Raw genomic sequence first — 20,871 nt, 5'->3', positions numbered from 1 at the left:
CTCATCTTTGTCGCCTCTTCACTTTGTCGACGCTTCACACCACTATTGTTTGCATGTTCCATCGATGTCGCTGCCACTATGCTCCACCACCGATCCTCCACAACAAGCAAAATCCCTTTAATTTTAGGTGAATCTTGTTTCTTATTTCATATAATTCCTTATTTAATAATTTATACTTGATAATACTGCAATTGTCATGTTGATTGCATAAAATCAATAATTTTGATGAATTGACATAGGTTATGGAGAAATTTTTAAAACAAAGTGTTGAGTCTTCTAAGAGTTCTATGGAAGAAAATAGTAAGAAAAAATAATTCTCTCATTGAATTAAACCCGGATAATGTTATTAGTGACCCAAGGCTACGCAAATCAATTAATGAATTTGATGTTTCGATTAGAGATCAGATTTGAAGAGAATATTTAATTAGAGGATCTTGTCAACCATTTGGTCATAGTTATCCCCAATGACAATTGGTAAAGAGCATAAAAGTTTCCAAGTTGCTTGGTTTAAAAAATTTTCATGGTAAAAGTTCAACATATCAAAAGATACAATTTTTTTATTTTTGATGCTATCTCTTTAAAAATTCTCATAGAGAATGTCGAGTTAGAGATGAGGCATTTATTAATTTAGGGATGAATAATTGGAGAAAAGCAATGGAAGTATTTAATACGCATGTTGGTGGTCTAGCTAGTGCTCACAATGATGCAAGAACACAACTTGAGGCTTTTCAAAATCAATGACAAAGTGTCACATTTGCTACAAGCACAGGGGCATGAAATGGAGATTGCATATCACACTTGATTAATGGCAACTTTGGATGTTGCTCACTTTCTTTTAAAATAAGGTTTGCCTTTCCGTAGACATGACGAGTCATTGAGTTCTCAAATAAAGGTAACTTTCTTGAATTGATTTAGTGATATACCCAAAGAAATGATGAGGTTGCTAAGATAATTAATGAGAATGCCCCTGGAAACAATCAAATGAAGTCTCCAATAGTTCAAAAGGATTTAACACAGGCTTGTACTGCTGAAGTCACAAATGTCATTCTTAATGATATAAAAAATGATATATTTTCTCTTATGGTTGATGAGTGTCAAGACATTTCAGTTAAAGAGCAAATGAGAGTTGTTTTAAGATATGTGAACAAATACGGATGTGCTATTGAAAGATTTCTTATTGTACATGTGTCTAACACTTTTGTTATTTCTTTGAAGAAGGAAATTGATGAATTGTTTGTAAAACATAAGTTACCATTATCAAGATTGAGAGGTCAAGGATACAACGGACTTCAAATATACAAGTGAGTATAATGGATTGAAGGTTCTCATATTGAAGGAAAATTCATCTGCAAGGTATGTCTATTGCTTTGCTTACCAATTTCAACTAGTTATTGTTGCAGTTGCTAAAAGCAATCGAATTATGAGTGATTTCTTCCAATATGTTACTATGATTGTGAGTATTACTGGTGCTTCATGCAAAAGAAAAGATAACTCTAGACAAGTTGAACATGATAGACTTGTAGAATGTTTAGAGAAAGGAGATATTGTTAGTAGTAAAGGAAAAAAAATCAAGAAATCAGTTTAAAATGACTAGGGGATACTCGTTGGGGTTCACATTACGTACATGACTATTGTCCGTTTGATGTCTACATAGACTTCTATTTTACAAGTGCTTGAAAATGTGTATGATGATGGTACTATGATGATAATAATGGTATCACCACTAGTTTGATTGATAAAATGGAGAGTTATGAATTTGTGTTTGTGATACATTTGATGAAATCTTTATTGGGAATCACAAATGAATTGTCACTTGCCTTACAACAAAATGATCAAAACATTATACTAGCTGTCAGTTTGATCAAGGCGATAAAAGTTCAATTACAAAAATTGAGAAAGGAAGGATGGTAGTACTTTTTGATGTCGTAAACAAATTGTGCAGTAACCATATGATCCCAGTACCAAATATGGAAGAAAATATGAGAACTCGTGGTCACAGCCGACGTAATGGACAAATGATTACTAATTTTCATCGTTATCGTGTTAAAATTTTTTATGAGGTATTATTTCTAAATATTTTATTAATTTTTAATTTTCTAATAATATTTTTTATTCACTTTTTTATTATTACAATATTAGGTTCTTGATATGATGGTTCAAGAGATGAATAATAGATTTTCAGAATCAAGTACGGAGGTACTTAATTCTTGTTTTCTCAATTTGACATTGGTAAGCTACTCCGCCTTGCTGAACTTTATCCAGAGGACTTTTCATTGACCGATCGTGTAATATTTGAGGATCAACTTGAGACTTACATTCAAAATGTACGAGGTAAATTTTCTATGATTAAAGATTTGGGAAGTTTTGCTAAAAAGATGGTTGAAACGGGCAATAATACAGTTTTTTCATTGGTATATCGTTTGATCGAGTTAGCATTGGTTTTACCAATTGCAATTGCTTCTATTAAAAGGGTTTTTTATGGAAATTATCAAGATTGATTTGTGTAATAAGATGGGGGATGAGTGGATGAATGACAATTTGGTAGTATACATCGAGAATGATATTTTTGCCATAATTGATAATGAACAAAATTTATAACATTTTCAACAGATGAACACTCGTAAGATACAATTGCCACCTCTTGTTTGTATATCCAAACCTGGTACCGGTAGTTCAAGAATAAAAAAATAATTACTTTATTGGTATATATATATATATATATGACACTGGTCCAAGTGTTTGGATTCATCTAGTAAGTTTTTGTAAAAAAAATTTTGTTTTGTTTTGTTTTTTTTAAATCTTCAATATTACAAATTTTAAATGCTCACGAGATATATTATATGTATTTAGGGTTTAAGATTTTAAAATTTAAGGGTTGAGTTATAATGAGTTTAAGCTAATAAGATTTTTTCTCTAGAGTTCAGATTTCCTTTTATATAGTTAGGTTAAAGAACATATTTAAAAGTGAGATCATATTTCAAAAATGTATCATTTGATGAAATATAAAATATGGTGTGGTTAATTTGATATAAATTAAAAAAATTTCAGACAATGAATTTTTTTTATGAAAATATTGGATGAATTTTTTTTATTATTTTTTGAAAAAAAATTTATTAAATTCGGTTTAATTTAAGTGAGAAAAAAAAGATATTTTACTTTAATTTAGGGATTCAATAAAAATATTTTTTATAAAATAAAATATAAAGTATGATGATAAATTATATATAAAAATTTGAGTGCCCTTTTTTTTTTTTTTATAATTTAGATGAAGTTATACTTGATAAATATCGGAGGTAGATGGAGATCTTTCTCCTAATTCAAGGAATTCAGAGCACAATTTATATAAACTTAGAAGTTAATTTCTAGAATATTTGTCTCATTTAAAATTCAAATCCTATTCGATGATACTTAGAGGGATGGGATGATGAGTTAATGGATCCCTTTACAGAGTCGATACATCGAAGATAGTTTGGTCTAGTTTTCGCCCAATTCGATCGAGTTTTCTAGTTCAAGTTTAGTTGATTTTTTTTTTTGTTTTTGTTTTTTGATAATTCAAAAGTTTTGCCTATCAGCCAACTTTTAATATATTCGTTCCATTTGAAATTCAAAGATCGGCTTCCAAAATTGCTCACACAAGAAGGAGATCATCGCCGAAGCTCATCATGATGATCGTAGACGTCGTAGTCATCATTTTCATCTTCCAGTTCCTCGTAAACACTGCTGTAGAAGGCATACTGCTGCCGTATCATTTCCTCCAGTGTCAATTTACCGTCTCTGTTTTCATCAGCCTGGATCACAGACAACATCAACCAACTAGTTGAGCATGAGGTAGCTAGAAACACAAGAAGAATTAATGCCAAACAATTCACTGGAGAAGAATCGATTTACCTTACGCATCAAGTAGTTCGCGTAATGTGTGGTATGGGAAAGCTCACCGGGGCAGAGTTGATGAAATATAGGCCTCAGTTCTTCAGCTGTCAGAAAACTAAAGAAGAAGAAGAAGAAGAAGAAGAAAAAGAAAAGATTGTCTGTAATTTGATCCTTTCTGTTCTTTTTCTTTTTTACTTTTGGATGAGAACTTACTCATCTTCGTCGATGTCTAGCCTCTTGAACTCCTCTTCTACGTTGGCCGGTTGACGTTGGAGGTGCTCGTCGTCATACTCGGAGTAAGTTCGGAAAATCTGATACGCTCGGTCGCCAAATTCTTTCATGTCTAGTTTCCCATCTTCGTTTTGATCCATTTCCCTGTTCTTATCAAGAAGAGATTAGGTACGCTAATGCTAACTTCTTCTCTTATTTTTTAAAAACATTTTGGCTACGAAAAGTTCTACCTCAGTTTTTCCTTCAGCAACCAGAGCTTGATCTTTGGGTTTAGACTGTCCTCGGGAAACAAGAAACTACAAGAAAGAAGATCATTCATTTGTTTTTTTTTTTTTAACTTTTTGAGGAATGATTAAGATCAAGTAAACACAAGAATCTGAAAGAAGCATACCCTTTGAATTCGAAGGCATTGAGATATCCATTGGCGTCTGAATCTGCGTTGGAAAATTGTTCTTCCAATGACGCAGAACTCCCTGGATCGTTTGTGTCCCTCCCTGTTCATCAACGAGGATCTGATTTACATAAAAAGAAAGGTATATTTGTACGGAAAAAACAGGGATGATGTCGAACCGTGTTCCGTCTCGAGCTCTTGGAGCGTGAGTTCGCCGTCGCCGTCGCCGTCGCGCTGCGCCATCTGGCGTTGGGTGCGGTGAACGAGGCGGTCGACCGCCTGCCGCTGAAACCAGACCTCGAGCTCGTGGTGGCTGATCCCTCCGTCGTGGGGGAACCTGTCGAGCATGGGGAAGAGATACGCCAGCCTCTCGGTGAGGTTGAGCCGGCCGTTCTGGCCGAAGTAGTCCTCGATATTTATGACGGCGTCTCCGCCGCCGTCCACCTTGCTCCGGTCCTTCATCTCCTCGAGCTTCCGTTTGAATGATTCGACGTCGAGGAGGCCTCCTTCCTCGACGCGGCGCTCGAGCTCGGCCAGCAGGGGGTCGAAAGCCACGTGGGGGAGGTGGGCCAGCCTGCGGTTGTGCCGGCGGCGCTTAGGGGCGTGGTTGGGAGACGGGGAGAGGGAGAGGAAGAGGAGGAAAGCGACGGCGAGGAGGACGTAGATTGCCCCCGCCTTTGCCATTCTTGCCGTCGCCGGAGAAGCTTCTCCGACGAGGGGCCGAGCTTGGCGGGAGATCGAACGGTTGGCGGGGAAGAAATCCATTTATAGTTAGATTCTGTTACATGGGACCGTTGCTAAATATAGAGGTGACAAAAATTGGCAGTGCCTGTTTACACAATAATCTACCAGAGTTTAAATTTGATGTGTATATATTATTATAACAAATTATATAAATATGATAAAAAGAATTATAAATATAGTAGCATATAGATATTATAATTACTTTTTGCATAATTCCTTTATGACCTATTTAGTTACACATTTAACATGGTGATTACTCTCCCTAGATTATCTTTTCCTCTCCACTCCTCTTAAATGTTTTAGAGTGTTTGTACTAGTCTCAAGAAGTAGTAACACAGATAGACAGTAGACGCATGATATTTCTGACGTAATGATCAGGGGTCCATTCTCGGGAACGGATGACCTAGAGTTTACCCCACCATACGCCTATGTACCTACATGTATCTCTCTCCATATCCGTGAGGTCGGCATTAGGAGGGTCGTTAATATAGCAGATCTACATATTTTTGAAAGTGTTTGTGTTACCCCGGGGCGTAGCACAGACGGTGGGCACATGACATCTCTGTCGTAATGGGCAGAGATCGATTATCAGAAGCTGACGACTTGAGGTTTACCTTACTATGTGTTTGATACCTGTGTATCTATATATACCTCCTTTTATATCCATGGGATCGACACTAGAAAGACGATTAATGTAATGGATCTAAAGTGTTTGTAATCCTCTTAAAAGTTTACAAGAGTGTTATAGATTTCCCGTCTTGAAATTTGCTAGTACTTCTATTTTGAGATGAAGATTACACCAATTAAATATGATGATAAATTAGTCCAAATATATATTGACAATTGTTAAATAAATTAGTTTTTGTATTAACGGAAAAATACACTTGGCGGTGTTGTGGAGTACATAAGATCAGCCATCCACTCAGTGGCTTGATCTGTTGTTTAGCTATGAATTATCACTATCCGTTTACATGTAAAAATATTAATAATAATGTACAAAGAATTAACGGAAGGGAACAGAAATTTCCAGTTTACTTCAGTATTTGTAAGCAGGTTTTGTTTGTGGCTCCTCAGAGAATTTGCCATTCATCTTGTTGGCTCTGATCATCAATTCCACTGAATTTTTTTGAGCGGAAAGCATCAGTACCAACTGCGCAAGAATCATTGTGCGAAATTGGTTTTGAGGGTTGGAGATTGTGGACAATAGTGAACAAAGGGGCTCCATCTGATTTATCTGCAAGCTGAGTGGCAGGAGAACAGAAGTCTTCAAAATCTTGTGTAGAATGTAGAAAATGAGGAGACAAAAATGGATTTAGCATTGATGTGAGATATTTGAGAAGAGCCATCTTCGAAGGAAGATAAACTAACCCTTATCTCTGCAGTAAAAACCAATGGCTAATGATGGGTCTCTCATGTCTAGTGGCAGGTGACGCACAGTGCTGAGATCGACCTTAATCAATAAGCAAAGGAAAAAAGTTCAGTATGTAGGAATTTTGTGCGGGTTTAAAAACATACCTGCATTGATATGAAGAACAATCAGCTTCCAGATCATCCTTCTTGATACCAACAGCCTATTACAGTATTGATTACTACAGCTCTGAGAGGATTGAATAGGAACATATATATATCTCCAATTAGAAAAATGAAAACAAGGAAAAAGGGTGAAAACTATATTGTCAACTGCATTTTTGACAGATGCAATCTCCAAAAACATGCCTGCTTGCATCATCTCAACTCAACTATTTGGGAGGTTATAGCCAGATCAATTGAAGTTACTTTTGAGGTTAAGGGTTTGAGTTACAGAAACAATATTTTATAAAATGCAAGGTAAAACTGCGTACAATTGACCCAATGTAATCCAACCTTTCCTCCGGACTCAGTATTGGCGGGAGCTTCGTGCACCCTACGGCGCGCACAGGTACATACGACAAATAAAACTTGCACGGTGCACACAAGGTGCAAAATGATGCTTTATTGTCACATTTTACAAATGTCCATATGCATGTACACTCAAAAAACTAGTATGACCAAAAGGAAGAACCATCCTATATTCAACAAGGTGAATGTCATGTTTTCCTATTTAAACTTAGCATAGGGTATTATTAAGGTGATGTCTTATTAACCTACTTATCAAATTTGAAATAGGGTGTTCCGTCAAAAAGAAATATTCAATCCTCATATAAAGCTTAGAAGAAGAGCAAATCTAACCTAAACTACTTTTTAAAAGTCCAGGGTGTAGAGCAATAGTTAAACTTCCAGGGCTAAAATAACTAAACTTGAAAAAAGATGCACTATGGGAAAAGTTGGGTTTACCCGTGAAAATTTTCTGTCCGAATTGAAGTTTGCCGGTAAACATTTAAAATTAACGGCTAAATTTATTTTGGCCGGTAAATAATGATAATTACAAACCAAAGTTAAATTTGGCTAGTAATTTTAAATGTTTACCGGCCAAACTTTGATTTAGCTAGTAATATTTAACTTTTTACTGATTAAAATTATATTTGACCGATAATATTTAATTTTTTAATAATTAAATATATTTGGCCGATAATGTGTAATTTTCTACAAGTCAAAATTAGATTTGACCGGTAATATTTAATTTTTTATTGACCATAGTTAGATTTGGTCAGTAATTTACTGGCCAAACAATTTAGCCAATAATATATAATTCTCAATTGACGGAAGTTTTGGCAGTATATTTAATTTATTATTGACTAAAGTTAGATTTGACCAGTAATATTTAATTTTTATACTAACCAAATTTATTATTTATTTGTCAAATCTATTTTGCTGTAATTTTTTACTGGTCATTTGGCTGGTAATATTTAATTTTCTACATATAAAAATTAGATTTATACGGTAATATTCAATTTTATACCAGCCAAAGTTATATTTGGCCGATAATATTTTATTTTTGTAATAACCAAATTTATTTGGCAAATAATGAGTTTCTATTGGCCAAAATTAAATTTGGTGGGTAATATTTAATTGTTACTGAACAAATATTTCACCGATAATATTTAATTTGTTTCTATCGGACAAAATTAGATTTGACCAATAATATTTAAATTTTTTACTCACCAAAATTAGATTTAACTGATAATATTTAATTTTTTATTAGTCAAATCTATAATGCAACTTCCTCTCTGTATCCAAAGTTAGATTTGACCGATAATATTTAATTTTATTTACTAATCAAAGTTAAATTTGTCAGTAATTTTAATTTTTTACTAACCAAAGTTATATTTAAATGATAAATTATAATTTTTTTATGACTAAAGTTAGTTTTAACTAGTAGTTTTTAACTAAAGGTGTAATCAAATCAAGCTGAGTCAAACAGTAAGAGGTTCGAGCTCGGCTCGATTGGTTTTTCCCTAAGCTCAAGCTCAACTCGAGTATAGTTCGATTTGAGTTTTAATTTTATATTATATATAGAGAGAGACAGAATTGCTCTGCTATGGACCTCCTACTATGGAATCGTGCGTGCCTTGACTGAAGGCGCATCCAATGCATTGGAGGCGTCAAATTTTTTTTATGGAGTTAAGGCGCCTGGATTTGATCCAAGCACCTCAACTCATTATATATATTTTTTAAATTAAAATTTTCTTAAAAGAGGAACACTATAACCCGTGAGTATTTAAAATTTTTAATCTTGAAAACTATAACTCAAGAAGTAAACCTAAACCATAAAAGAAAAATCTTATTAGCTTAAACTCATTATAACTCAACCCCTAAATTCTAAAATCTTAAACCCTAAATTCATATAATATACCCCTTGAACATCTAAAATTGTTAATCTTAAACACATATTTTAAACTCGAGCTTGGTTCGTTAACTTAATCGAACTTTTTTTTGGATATCATTTAAAATATCAATCTAAAAATTCGTTTAAAAAATATAGTTAATAATTATATTAATTTTGATTGCTAAAATAATTTAAAGTATCATTCAATTTTTTTTAGTGATTTATTTTAAATATTTCAATAATATTTATATTAACATTAGCTAGTAAAAAATTAAAAATATCATGTAGAATTTATTTTGATATATTTTTAGAAAATTTTTCCTTATTCTAACAGATCGTGTGATCTGTGATCTGTCCACGACAATATGAAAGTTAAAACTATAATGTTTGCTTAATTAATGTTTGCTATATATATATATATATATATATAAAATCTTAAAACGATGGTATCCTTGATTGAGCACAGAAGATATATTATGTTTCGGTTGTACCTTTTAGAGTATTAAATAATTGAAATCCAGAAAGAACCAAGGCAGTTTAGTCTCATTCATGACTAATATTTATTTTACACTATATTTTTAGGTTTTTCTTCCCGGTGTTTGTCAACTTTTCTCATTATACCTTATTCTTCTAGTATTCTGGAAGAATTTTCTTAATTTTGGTTCATGTTTTTCTCTATAGTTTAGCCTAATTCTTTAGTTTTTAATGGTCATGATCTCCTTCGCCAATGTTGTTTTTTATTATTATTATTTGGATATGCATTCTGGATTGTTAAGCATGTTTATATTTATGTACAATTTTTCAGTCTTCTATTTAAATTATTAATCTACTAAGTCTTTTTTTTTTTAATGCATATGTCACCCAAGCCCCTTCACTTACAAACTAATTTAACCATATCAGCAGAGCAATCGTCTATATCTATTGATGTTGGACTTTCACAAATAGCACCTAACACAACAACTACATTAGTTGTTCCTCCATCTATCGGCCATCTAGATTCATCAACTATGATTCCAACATCTTTACGGCAAGGTATATATTCACACTTAAATTAAATTCTATTAAATATTTAATATTTGTATATTATTTGAACTTGCCCAAGAATTGATAATTGTTACACATGATGTGCAAATATCTGAACTGAAGGTCCAACAAGTCAAGACACAAAAAATATAACAACAGCTCGTCATGCGACAATAAGCTAGTGGATTACTCGAACCGTCTAAGTCGACTCCTACCCATGAAGGAGAAGATTATTTAAATATTTAATACTTTAGTTAAATATTTTATTGTAGCACATTTATCAGTTATTTTGATATTTTCTTACTTTTGTCATTTTTAGATAATTTACTAGTATGGTAAAATTTATCTTTTTATTAGTTATTTAATTAGTGTTTTGAAATTTATCAATTATTATTTTGTGGAAACAATTCATAAATTGATAAAAAATAATTCAGCATTTTTTTTTTAAATTTAGCAGCCAAATGTATTTTGGCTGGTAACTAAATTGAAAATACCGATCAAATATAGATTACCGGCTATATATATATTTAGTAGATATTTTTTAAAAATTTACCAACCATTTATTTCAAAAGTTACCGGCTAAATATGTATTTGGCTGGTATTTTTAAAAAATTATTGTCCATTTATTTTTAAAATTTTATCGGCCAAATGTATATTTGACTAGTACTATTAAAAAAATTTACCACCATTTATTTGGACAAAAATCTAGCCAAATATATATTTGGCTATTATTTTTGAAAAATATTTACCAACCATTTGTTTGACTTATAATTGTTTAAAAAAATATCTGCCAACATAATGGTTGAGTACCCCTATTTAATGACCATGAATTATCAGCCAAGCCACGACGAAATATTTTTGACCAATCATCCATATTATCGGCCAAAATACTAGGATTACCGGCCATTTTGTTTTGTCGGTAAACCCAACTTTTACCGTAGTAAGGGATTGAGTGTGTATTGTTTAGATATGCAAATCTTGTAAGATATGTAAGTTCCTAGTAGTGAGGTAACAATTCAATATAAGTTTAAAAATTATTAAATGAAAGGATGACAACTTTGATGAGAAAAGATTGATCTCGTTAAATTTTATAAAATCTAGCACAAAATAATTCTGAAAATTCAAAGTATACATTCTAGAATATCCATAATATTCATAATGAACTTTTGTATGTACTTGGTATAAGGAACAAAAGGTTATTTTGCAATTTTTAATGTTCATTACATCTCTTGATGTAGCTCTTTGGAAGGAAGTTATTAATGATGAGATTGATTCAATCATGCCAACAAGGCATAAGCCCTTATTGGTTTACAACCAGGAAGCAAATCACTTGGTTGCAAGTGAATATTCAATAAAAAATGAAGATGGATAGAAGTATTGAAAATACAAAATTAGATTAATAGCTAAAGTTTGCAGGCATAAAGAAGATATGAACTTCTTTTGAACTTGTTCTTCAGTATCTAGAACTGCAATTAGAACTACATTGCCATTAGCTTCCATCTACATGATTGAGATCCACCAAATAGATGTGAAAACAACATTTTCAATGACGATTTAGAAGAAAAAAAATTACATGGATTAAGTGAACGGTTTTTGTAATGCCAAGACAAGAACACAAGGTTTGCAAAGTAGTAAAGCATCATGGTCTTAAATAAACTCTTAAACAATAGCATGAGAGATTTAAGAAAGTTATGTGGTATTATTACAACCATTTAACTATAATGAGCGATATCTCAAAAAAAAAGTATGTCAAAGTGACTGATTGTTTAATGTATGTCATAATATGTATTAGATCAGATATCACATTTGTGGTAAGGAGGTTGATTAGATGTACAAACAATCTTGACCATGCCTATTAGAATGTTATTAAATAGGCAATGAAATAACTAAAGGAAGCAACGTAGTATGACATAGTATGTAGTGGGGTTTCAACAGTAGTAGCGGATTACTGAAATGGAAGTTGGATAGCCAGTCTAAATCTAAAAGATCCTTCATTTGCTAATGGGTAAATTTTCACCCATGGTGGGAAAGCCATTTCTTGGAGGCCCAACAAGAAAAAAATGGTTATGGATTTGGCCATGGTGTCAAAATCTATGGCATTGCCAGCCACATAGAATAGCTAAGGGATTTACTATGAATATTCTAATTTAGCTTAAGTTTATGCCTTCTGTATGTTTGCATTGTGAAAACCAAGCTATATTGCTTGGGCATATATCAAAGTCTATAATGAAAAGTTTGGGCAAATTTGATAAAGATAAAATATTATGAGAAATTAAATTCAAAATGGCAACACAACAATTTACATTGTTAAAACATCCACGTAAGATATCCTATTCAAAGATTTTACCTTAAATTTTGGATAGGGTAGCTAAAAAATCTTTGCATCAGCTACCCTATCTGATCCTATCCGAAAGTCGAAGAGATGAAAAGCCGGGGATGTGGCGCTGCCTGTAGACTTCGCTCGGACCTGCAACACAAACTATGTCAGTGTCAAGCCAGGGAAGGGGTCCCCGCGTTGACCCTCCGACGCTCAAGTCAGTCACCGACGATGAAGTAGAAAGTGGAGCAACAAGAAGACTGTAGCAAAAACAGTGAATATCGCGTACCCCGTCGATACTTGGACCCCTTTTATATAGAGTTTCGGTAGCGCGCGTGCACATTTCCCAAGATGGGTGCGCTTCTCAAAGTTTTCCCTGAAAAAATTTGTCGGTAAAGTGTCCCTGACACAGTACTTTAATCGGCCGAGTAAATCTCTAAAGTGACAGTGGAAGCTTCCGCCGTACGATCTTCTAGCTGTCCATGCCCGGTGTCGGTGGCACCAACTCCCAAAAGGATGTTGCTGGATATCAGAGGGAGTGTACTGCTAGGCCGAGCGGGTTGGTCACTCGGCCGATGATTCGTTGCTCTGGTGCCTCGTCCAATCGACCAGAACCTCGATACTCCTTTACGTGTGACCGAAGTTCCCCTGCCACTGCCACTATCGAGACATGTGCTAGGCCGAGCGGAGTAGTCGCTCGGTTGAATTTAACTATACCCATATGAAGCTCTATTGTCTGGCCGAGCGGGGTAGTCGCTCAGCTCGGCTTCTGCACGTTGTCTCCCTTGAACATCGGTTGTTTAACTTCATAACAAAGGCGACGATGGGTCGGAGCCTTCTCCCCGGTCGGGGCATGCTTCGCTCGACCGGCCGATGTCATCTACGCGTTGACCGCCTTGACTTTGTCCTCCACCGTGACAGAGGGATGAGACCCCTCATTATCACCGCATCACTATCCATTCCCTAAATTATGCATTTATGAACAGTACTTCTCTAAATTTAAGGAATGAATTCCAATATTATAGAGGAGAGAGAAACAATAGGGAAGCTGATATATGGTGTATTGAAAAGTGGATATCCAAATTTAATAAAGTAATTTTTTTATCCTAAATGATACATTTTGGATAGAGAAATTGGTATGGATGCTCTTAGGTCATGCCAAAATTTGACAAATCTACTACCAAAGAGACCAGCAAGGAATAAAATTAAAGAAATTACATTGGGATGAGCTTGAAGCCCACTAATATAATTCAAAAAATGAAGAAACATCAACTCGATTCTAATAAACAAATGCAACCATCAAATAGTCGCCATCCAAAGGATGAGGTGTTAAGGAAGTCTATGTAATAAAAAGAGGGTGAGATATTGCTCTTAATAAACCAAGGACAAAATGTCAAATATGAGTATCTAGAAGGATCTTTTGGTTCACCTATGTGAATGTGGAGCGGGCCACATCAAAGTTTCAAGGACATTGACATATGTCATCTAATTTGTAGGACTGTCCTTCGTGTAAGTTCTCTGCTGGTTAGACAAATGAAATAGCTAGTTCATACTTGTCCACTTCATAATTTCTTCTAACTTTGAGATGAATAACAAAAGTGCAAATTCAAGTTAGAAACAATTTAAGCCTTACACAAAAGACAAACAATATCACTCAATATCTGAAAATATATTTTTAAATTATTCTTATTTTGAAAAAGAAGAAAAAAGAGAGCTCTTGGGAATCATGGCAAAGTTTAGTAGCCCATCTAGCATTTAAAGAGAGATTTTTTAGAGATTTAAATTTAGTGTATTTTTTTTTTTTGGTATATAAAATCATAGCTGTAAAAAGATGTGGACTTCGAGGGGGAACCATGTGCTTTGCATGCAATAGAGGCCATATGCACACAATAGCTTCAAGTCCTATGCAATACACATAAGCAGAAACGTGCAAACACACGATTCTGTGCACATGTCAGGTGTGACATTGCATCTACATAGCTCACACATGCACAAGTAACAAATAAGGACTATGTGACACACATAAGGTGCAATGCAGTGCTTTGATGGCACACTTTGCATTTTACATGCACACATCTTTGCAAGATAGATTGAGATGCATATTTGATTTATTGCTATATAGTAAACCCTCCACCTGATTCTGAGCTAGACAGATGGTTTTCTAATTGGTCATGGTAGCCAACGCAATTCTATTTTTGCCCAAGTGGTGCAGCTAATTGACCCAACTGGATTGAGTGAACTGGTACTTTGAATTGGTGTAAACTAGATTATCTAACAATCCAATGACCCAAGACAAACCTAGATGTGTTCAACTCAAAAAGCATAGCCCAACCAAAGATTGTGGACTGGCCTCTATAAGGACTAAAGGACCAATTAAGAATGGACAAGGTAGAATCACTTCAAATTCATTTGTGAATTCACAACAAGAAATCAAGTCGCTTCTCTCCCTTTGAGCAACATCTTTCTTCCTCCCTGCAGACAAAGCTCCAACCACTGAATTTGTGCCCGCAGATGGCTAGATTTAAATGACTTCGTCTCTCAGTCAAGAGGGACATGGGCTCTTCTCGGCGGAAAAAGAGTGGACAACCTTTTTGAGTCCTCAGGATATTTGCTGGAGTCTGATTGCACACCAGTGGTAGGAGAGAAAGCGACTATGCGCTTCACGACTGTTGATTGCTACAAGTCAGAAAGCTATCATTCCGACCCACCAACAACCAAAATTTATATCATATGATGCTTTTCACCCAAAGAAATACGCTAAGAAGCATCACGACCTTGCTAACAAAGAAATCGTACCAACTACTTTAACGTAAGAAGAAAGCAAGCAAGCAGAAGACAATACCCCTCACCAGTACTCAGGTAACACCCTCGCAACTAACCAGCAAGCTCAGTCGTCCACGCCATTCCAAATGTCCAAATTACAAGGCAATTCCTTGCTGTTCAAACGGATCAAAACCTCCTATTTGCCCGGAAACGGATCACAAAACTAACGATTCATGCACAAATCGACCAAAGGACAAAGATGAAAAATACTCCCGTTCAAACCATCGAGATTCTCGTCCACCAAATCAATCGAAAACAAGCGATCGGAACCCAGTGGAACGAGGCGAAGAAATGGAATCAGCCGTGGGAAGGGAGTTACCTGAAAGCAAGCAGGATCGAGATGCCTGATTTGGCATCGAATGCCGAGGCGAATCGACGAGATTCTCGTCCTCTGAGGTATCTCTTTCAATTTTATCTTGTCCTGTTCTGATTACGCCAGCAAACGCCGCTGAGCCGTCGCACAATTGCATTGAACCGGTCACAACTGAACGAGACGGTCCGGAACTTGGAAGCGCTTAGAATGATATCAAATTAAGCCCTAAGCCAACCAAAGTAAGAGTGGATTACTCATTAACTTATTGCTAATCACACCTATAAACTCAATGTTAAAAAGATAAATGAGGCATTCTAAACATAGTTTAATTTTTGAATCCAAACTAATTAATAATATTAATTTTTTTAACAATTTTAAAAATATTATTCCAAACGAAAATGATGATTGAAAAAGTTAGCACGTGCTGTTCCACCACACCCGTTCCCCAATTCACGTGCGGTTCTAGCAAGCAGATCTGGACGGCAAGTCACGATCATCATCTCTGATTAACAGCTCATATCTTTGACACGTGGTTCAGAGACTTAGGATTAACAAATAAAAATTCCCACCCAGATTCAACGGCGGAGACCTCGCGTCTCCACGATCAGAGCCACGTTCTATTGAATCGACGCCGTCCACATCATTCTTTTATGTGGGCCCCGCAAAGTTAGTGGAAGGAATGTGGAAGCGGTCGTCGGTGAGATTTTGGGTAAAAGTATTTTGGACGTGAATTCCAACTTGACGTCAAAATCGTCCGGCAACAAGGAAGCACGCCACTACTTCTTTGCACTTCGCACAAGTCTATGGAGCGGATTGAATTGATTGCAACAGGGTAATCGATTCCTTTCTCCACTTCCGCAAGAAACCTCTGAACTGGCGTCGACTTGTTGATTTGTTGTTCCACTGGATTTGCTGTGCTCTTTAGCTTGGTAATTTCGTGTTGGGAGCTAGGGTTTCGTTGGAGGCGAGGGGGATGGGGAGATGGGTAAGGAGTTGCTTGCAATCGATGCTGAAGATGGTGAACTCCGTGATTGGGTTGTTGGGGATGGGAATGATCATGTATTCCATGTGGATGTTTCGATCCTGGTACAAGCAATTCGATGGTTTTCCTTCTAGCTTCGATTCCTCTCCTCCATGGTATGTCTAACTAAATTCCGGTCTTTTCTTGCTTGTAACCTCGTATTCCATGTGGTCTTACTTGTCGTTGATGTGAATTGATGATTTATGGTAAAAGATAAGTTTTTGAGATTATCTAGTTGTATAGTTCCTTTTTTTTCACTGTCGCGTTCCAGATTTACTGTTTTATTTACATTTATCATTCCTTTGCTTGATTTGTACGGTTGTCTTTACTGGTTTACTTGGTACATTGATACTTGGTGGCTCAAAGAAGAAATTGAATTTCATGGGAAAATAGACCCAAAAAAAAAAATGAAGGTGGATTGTACTTTATGTAGATGACACAGATGATATCGGTACATGATGGAATCTGATTTCAACAACACCGGACCTCTAGACTTTCACTGCCAGCTAATTATTTGGGATTCTAATGTTGCAGCCGATTGAAAAGTTTGTGTAAATTAACTAAAAAATTGTTCTTATTTTATGCTTTCTTAAGTTACATTGAGCTTCGAAGCATATATGCTGGAAATTGTGACGATGAAAAGTTGTGATGGAGTTCAACCATAAGTGCGCTGATGCATGATTATTCTCTCTTTTTGCACGTGCTACTTCATATGTAAAGTTTCCATATCATATTAGCTAATTTATTGCACGTCCAAACTAGATGTCTTACCTTGATGCAGGTTCATTTACATTTTTTTTGGTCTGGGCATCTTCCACTGCTTGATAACCTGTGCTGGTCTCATTGCAGCTGAAACAGTTAACATCCACTGTCTTTCTTGTGTATCCTTAAGCAAACTGAGATCAGATGTTTTTTTTTTTTTCATTAATGTTTGAATGAATCACTTAATGTTGTCATTACTGCCATCTCTACTATAGAGGTATTATTTATCAAGTTAGAATTTGAAAATTGTTCTTTGTTACATATCTATCTTCTCTGTGTTGAAGAATCAGGGTTTTGTTCATGCATCATTTCTGTTGTTATGGTTGGGTAAAATAAGCTAAATGTCTGGATGTTCGTGTTGCTTGTTGGTTGCATACACTACATGCAGCGAGTATTTATATGATTCGTTGTGATCCTTTGTGTGGGAGGAGGACACTAGACTATAAATTTGCTTCCTAGAATAGTGCAATGCTCAGAGAGAGTATTGGGAGAAAAGAAGGAAATATTGCAAAGGAATAGATTAAAGATATAATGCTCCATGTCTACCATCAACTGAATTCCTAAATTCACTCAACTCTTCAACTATAATCTTGCTCCTTATAAACTCATAACCCATTGATTCATTTAAATGGTCGGTGGACACTACTATGATGACACTTGAACTTCAACACCACTTACTGATGTTGACTAGGACAGTGTTATTTCCATCTTTGTACTGTATCAATTTGATTAACCAAATTTCTAAGAGGTACTCTACTTGGGGTTATAGTAGGATAACATGTTCATGTTACTTATTTTAAGATTGACCTTGATCTTAGGTCTTGCATGACTGAGTCATGAATTCCTTTTATGATAACAATAATATTTTTTTGGGGCTTGGATTATAGCTAATGTGGTGAGCTAGGATCTTCAAAATAAACTGATTGCGTCAAAATGCAAACTTGATAGATTTCTTCTCCAATGTAGTGGATAGAATTAGTATAATTTGTACATAGTATTTTGCATATGCACCTTAATTCCTGCTGCATTCATCAATTGTGTTTAGAGCTAGTGTGTTATTTCTTGTTTAACTTTAACTAGAAATATAGTACATGTCATTTGTCTTTCTGCTAATCGTTTCGGAAAGTGCAATTACTGCTGATATATATCTGAATAAAAACTGGGAGGAGGTATGTATTTCTCTGAATGATTCTTTTGTTGGATTCTCTTTTTTATTTTGTGCACTTCATATATCTTGTTTTATTCTTTCTCTACACCAGGATTTCCCAGAGGATCCAACTGGTAAATTTGACGAGTTAAAGAAATTTGTGAGATCAAATCAGGAAATGTGCAAATGGATAGGTTTGCTAATTGTGGCTGCACAAGTGAGTATCTTGTCCACACCTGCACTGGAAACAAAATTTGATATTTTGTTCTAAGTATATTGAACACGCCAATGAAGGTTCAACACATGGTTATTTGGAGCTTTTTTGAAAATAATGGTGTATTATCTTGTTACTGTCCTTAGAGCCTATGGATTTCCTGTTATTTTAGGAGGATGTGGTCAGGTACTTTATAGATTAGGCCACAAGTTATTTCTATTTTTCCTGTTAGAGTGGGCAGGCCAAAGTTTATTTCTATTTTTTGTGTTTGAGTGGGCACTAGGAACATGGTTTTGATGCTTGCATCCATGACCATCTCACAACTTGCATTCAGCCATGGTAGGAGTCACATGGAAAAATCTATAATTGTTACCAAGGGATGCTTACTTAGGAAGAAAGAAAATATTTCTTTTGGTAGGCATGATGTTCAAGATAATATCCCTAGCGTAAATGAGATAGTGGAAGGAACTCGGAAGTCATTCCGTGGAATGCTCCAAAGCAATCAATTTCTGTAGAAGGCATAGAGTAAATTACAAGTTTGTCCTAGAGAATGTATTGCAGCAAGAGGGAGTCAGCAGCGGAGGCATAGGTGAGCTTGGGATTGAGGTTACTGACAAATTGGAGCTAGAAAAAGGCATCAGTGAGCTCTCGATGCAGAAATTGTTGAGCTTGGAATAGAGATTGGTGAGGAATTGGATCTTGGAGAGAGGCATCATTGAGCTTGGAATAGAGGATGGGAAGGAATTAGAACTGGGAAATGCATTGGCAAGCTTGGGCGGTGGTGTGGATGAGTTCATCATGGAGGTTAGGGAGCAACTGGGGAGAGGCATCAGCAAACTCTGGCGATAGCACCTGCAAGCTTGAAGGGAGCTTCGGGCAGACGTGGATTTGTAGGCCAAGCCCAGAGGTCGTTGTTGAAGCCAAAATCAAAGATGCTCCAATTTTCCCCAGCTTCTTATTCTCCATGCTGTGTCTATTGTATGCTGCAGTGATGCTTGCTAGCTGTGGAACTACAATTGGCTTAGGTAGCTGATGAGTATGGAGTGCTTACGAAGTTAGCTTCTACACAAATTAGTTGTTGGTTCTTTCCTGTACAGCTCAGAGGTTGAGGCGTTGTGCTAAGGAAGAGGATACTTATGTAACTTGTTTTTTTTTTTCATTTTATTTCATTGTTCTTATTCCTTTCCTTCCTTCCCAAGTAATAAAGGAACAATTCCTGGCATTTCCACTCAATTTCTTTCTGCCATCACTTGCACTATGAAATTCTGTTCCAGTTCCTGTCCTCTCAACCAGGTAAACAGAGCCTATGTTCGTGTTAGGTTCACATATTTCTTTCGCAATTACTAATCTGACCTTTTTTTCTGTCAATCAATCCCTTAAAATTTGCAATCTTTGTAACCTTCTTGTCCATATGCATTGTTTTAATTTGCAAGAAATAAGAACATGTATCTGACATCAAAACTCCTGTTTAAACATCTATCACATTTAATTGGATCATTTTTTAATAGTGTTGCAATTTTTGTCTTAGGCATTATCTATCATCTTGGCTATGGTGCTAAAAGTTCTTGGGCCCAACATTGAAACCGACTATGACAGTGATGATGACTACATCCCTGCTAGGCTCCCGCTTTTGAGAAACCAATCTCAACCCAATTTAACTCTAAAGAACTATTCCTGGAATGTAAGCGTTCGCAAGAGAATGACAAGCTTGCTGCATGATTCTGAGGTTTTTATGTTGTTTCTCAGCTTGTTTTTTTTCTCCTGTTTGTTGCAGGTCAAACTTTGAACAAATTTGACAATTACCTGTGCCTCCCCTCCCAAAGAATATTAAATTTTGGTTGGTGGAGACTTTCAGTGCTGGGATGCAAGTTACTTTTGTCTTGTGCTAACTATTTTCAGAATTGTTCCTAACATAATACTTTTCAACTTTCTGATCCATCAGTGTAGCTCTGCAGTTTGTATCCAAGAGCGTGGCAAGTATTTATTTTTTTAATTACAGCCACCTCCAAAATAAAATTTGCTCTTCATGTTGCAGCTTCATTTCCAGAGATTTTACATTTGTTTGTTAACAAGCTTTGTACTGGCCATTTGTTCCCAGTCAACTGTAATCTCAAGTTTTTATTCTTCTCATCTTTCTTACGTCCAGTTCAACTATAATCTTTGATTTAATTTGAACAGATTTGCAGTCAAGCTACCTATGATTAATATATATATCAGATACGAATTAAGAGTCTGGATCAACTAGGAGAAGTTATTAAGCATCCCTTTAA

At 35.4% G+C, this 20,871-nt stretch overlaps 3 protein-coding genes across 4 annotated transcripts; 1 reads left to right on the top strand and 2 right to left on the bottom strand.

The window, feature by feature from the left end:
• Positions 1-3,644: 3,644 nt before the first annotated feature.
• LOC122010796 (calumenin-like) lies at positions 3,645-5,176 on the bottom strand. The gene is made up of 6 exons (XM_042567271.1): positions 4,651-5,176; positions 4,493-4,592; positions 4,332-4,397; positions 4,084-4,245; positions 3,889-3,985; positions 3,645-3,788 (listed from the first exon to the last, which is right to left on the bottom strand). Exons 1-6 carry the CDS (start codon positions 5,174-5,176, stop codon positions 3,645-3,647), a joined length of 1,095 nt encoding a protein of 364 aa, XP_042423205.1.
• A 906-nt stretch (positions 5,177-6,082) lies between these two features.
• Positions 6,083-15,534, bottom strand: LOC122009063 (cysteine protease ATG4A-like). Its single transcript, XM_042565060.1, has 4 exons — positions 15,464-15,534; positions 6,752-6,807; positions 6,605-6,675; positions 6,083-6,509 (listed from the first exon to the last, which is right to left on the bottom strand). The coding sequence occupies exons 3-4, from the start codon at positions 6,648-6,650 to the stop codon at positions 6,307-6,309; spliced, it is 249 nt and encodes an 82-aa protein (XP_042420994.1). The 5' UTR covers positions 6,651-6,675; positions 6,752-6,807; positions 15,464-15,534; the 3' UTR covers positions 6,083-6,306.
• A 668-nt stretch (positions 15,535-16,202) lies between these two features.
• On the top strand, positions 16,203-20,641 carry LOC122009062 (tetraspanin-19-like). 2 transcript variants are annotated; one of them, XM_042565059.1, is made up of 6 exons: positions 16,205-16,594; positions 17,260-17,359; positions 18,329-18,409; positions 18,500-18,604; positions 20,130-20,282; positions 20,376-20,641. In XM_042565059.1, the coding sequence occupies exons 1-6, from the start codon at positions 16,431-16,433 to the stop codon at positions 20,385-20,387; spliced, it is 615 nt and encodes a 204-aa protein (XP_042420993.1). In that variant the 5' UTR covers positions 16,205-16,430; the 3' UTR covers positions 20,388-20,641. The 2 variants fall into 2 exon arrangements, with proteins under 2 accessions (XP_042420992.1, XP_042420993.1); XM_042565058.1 differs by having other exon boundaries at positions 16,203-16,594; positions 18,329-18,604.
• The last annotated feature ends 230 nt before the right edge of the window (positions 20,642-20,871 follow it).

This window comes from Zingiber officinale, chromosome 8A (assembly GCF_018446385.1).
Source record: "Zingiber officinale cultivar Zhangliang chromosome 8A, Zo_v1.1, whole genome shotgun sequence".
NCBI classification, from domain to species: domain Eukaryota; kingdom Viridiplantae; phylum Streptophyta; class Magnoliopsida; order Zingiberales; family Zingiberaceae; genus Zingiber; species Zingiber officinale.
The sequence above is the reverse complement of the archived record's forward strand: the minus strand, read 5'-3'. Positions and strand labels throughout refer to the sequence as shown.

Excerpts from the sequence above, each read along its gene's own strand:
- LOC122009063 (XM_042565060.1), bottom strand. The coding sequence starts at position 6,650 with ATGAGAGACCCATCATTAGCCATTGGTTTTTACTGCAGAGATAAGG. Across the intron at positions 6,510-6,604 it reads TTTTTACTGCAGAGATAAGG|ATTTTGAAGACTTCTGTTCT; the intron begins GTTAGTTTATCT and ends ATTCTACACAAG.
- LOC122010796 (XM_042567271.1), bottom strand. The coding sequence starts at position 5,176 with ATGGCAAAGGCGGGGGCAATCTACGTCCTCCTCGCCGTCGCTTTCCTC. Across the intron at positions 4,593-4,650 it reads TTCGACATCATCCCTGTTTT|GGGACACAAACGATCCAGGG; the intron begins TTCCGTACAAAT and ends GATGAACAGGGA. Across the intron at positions 4,398-4,492 it reads AATGCCTTCGAATTCAAAGG|TTTCTTGTTTCCCGAGGACA; the intron begins GTATGCTTCTTT and ends TCTTTCTTGTAG.
- LOC122009062 (XM_042565058.1), top strand. The coding sequence starts at position 16,431 with ATGGGGAGATGGGTAAGGAGTTGCTTGCAATCGATGCTGAAGATGGTG. Across the intron at positions 16,595-17,259 it reads TTCGATTCCTCTCCTCCATG|GTTCATTTACATTTTTTTTG; the intron begins GTATGTCTAACT and ends ACCTTGATGCAG. Across the intron at positions 17,360-18,328 it reads ACATCCACTGTCTTTCTTGT|TACATGTCATTTGTCTTTCT; the intron begins GTATCCTTAAGC and ends CTAGAAATATAG.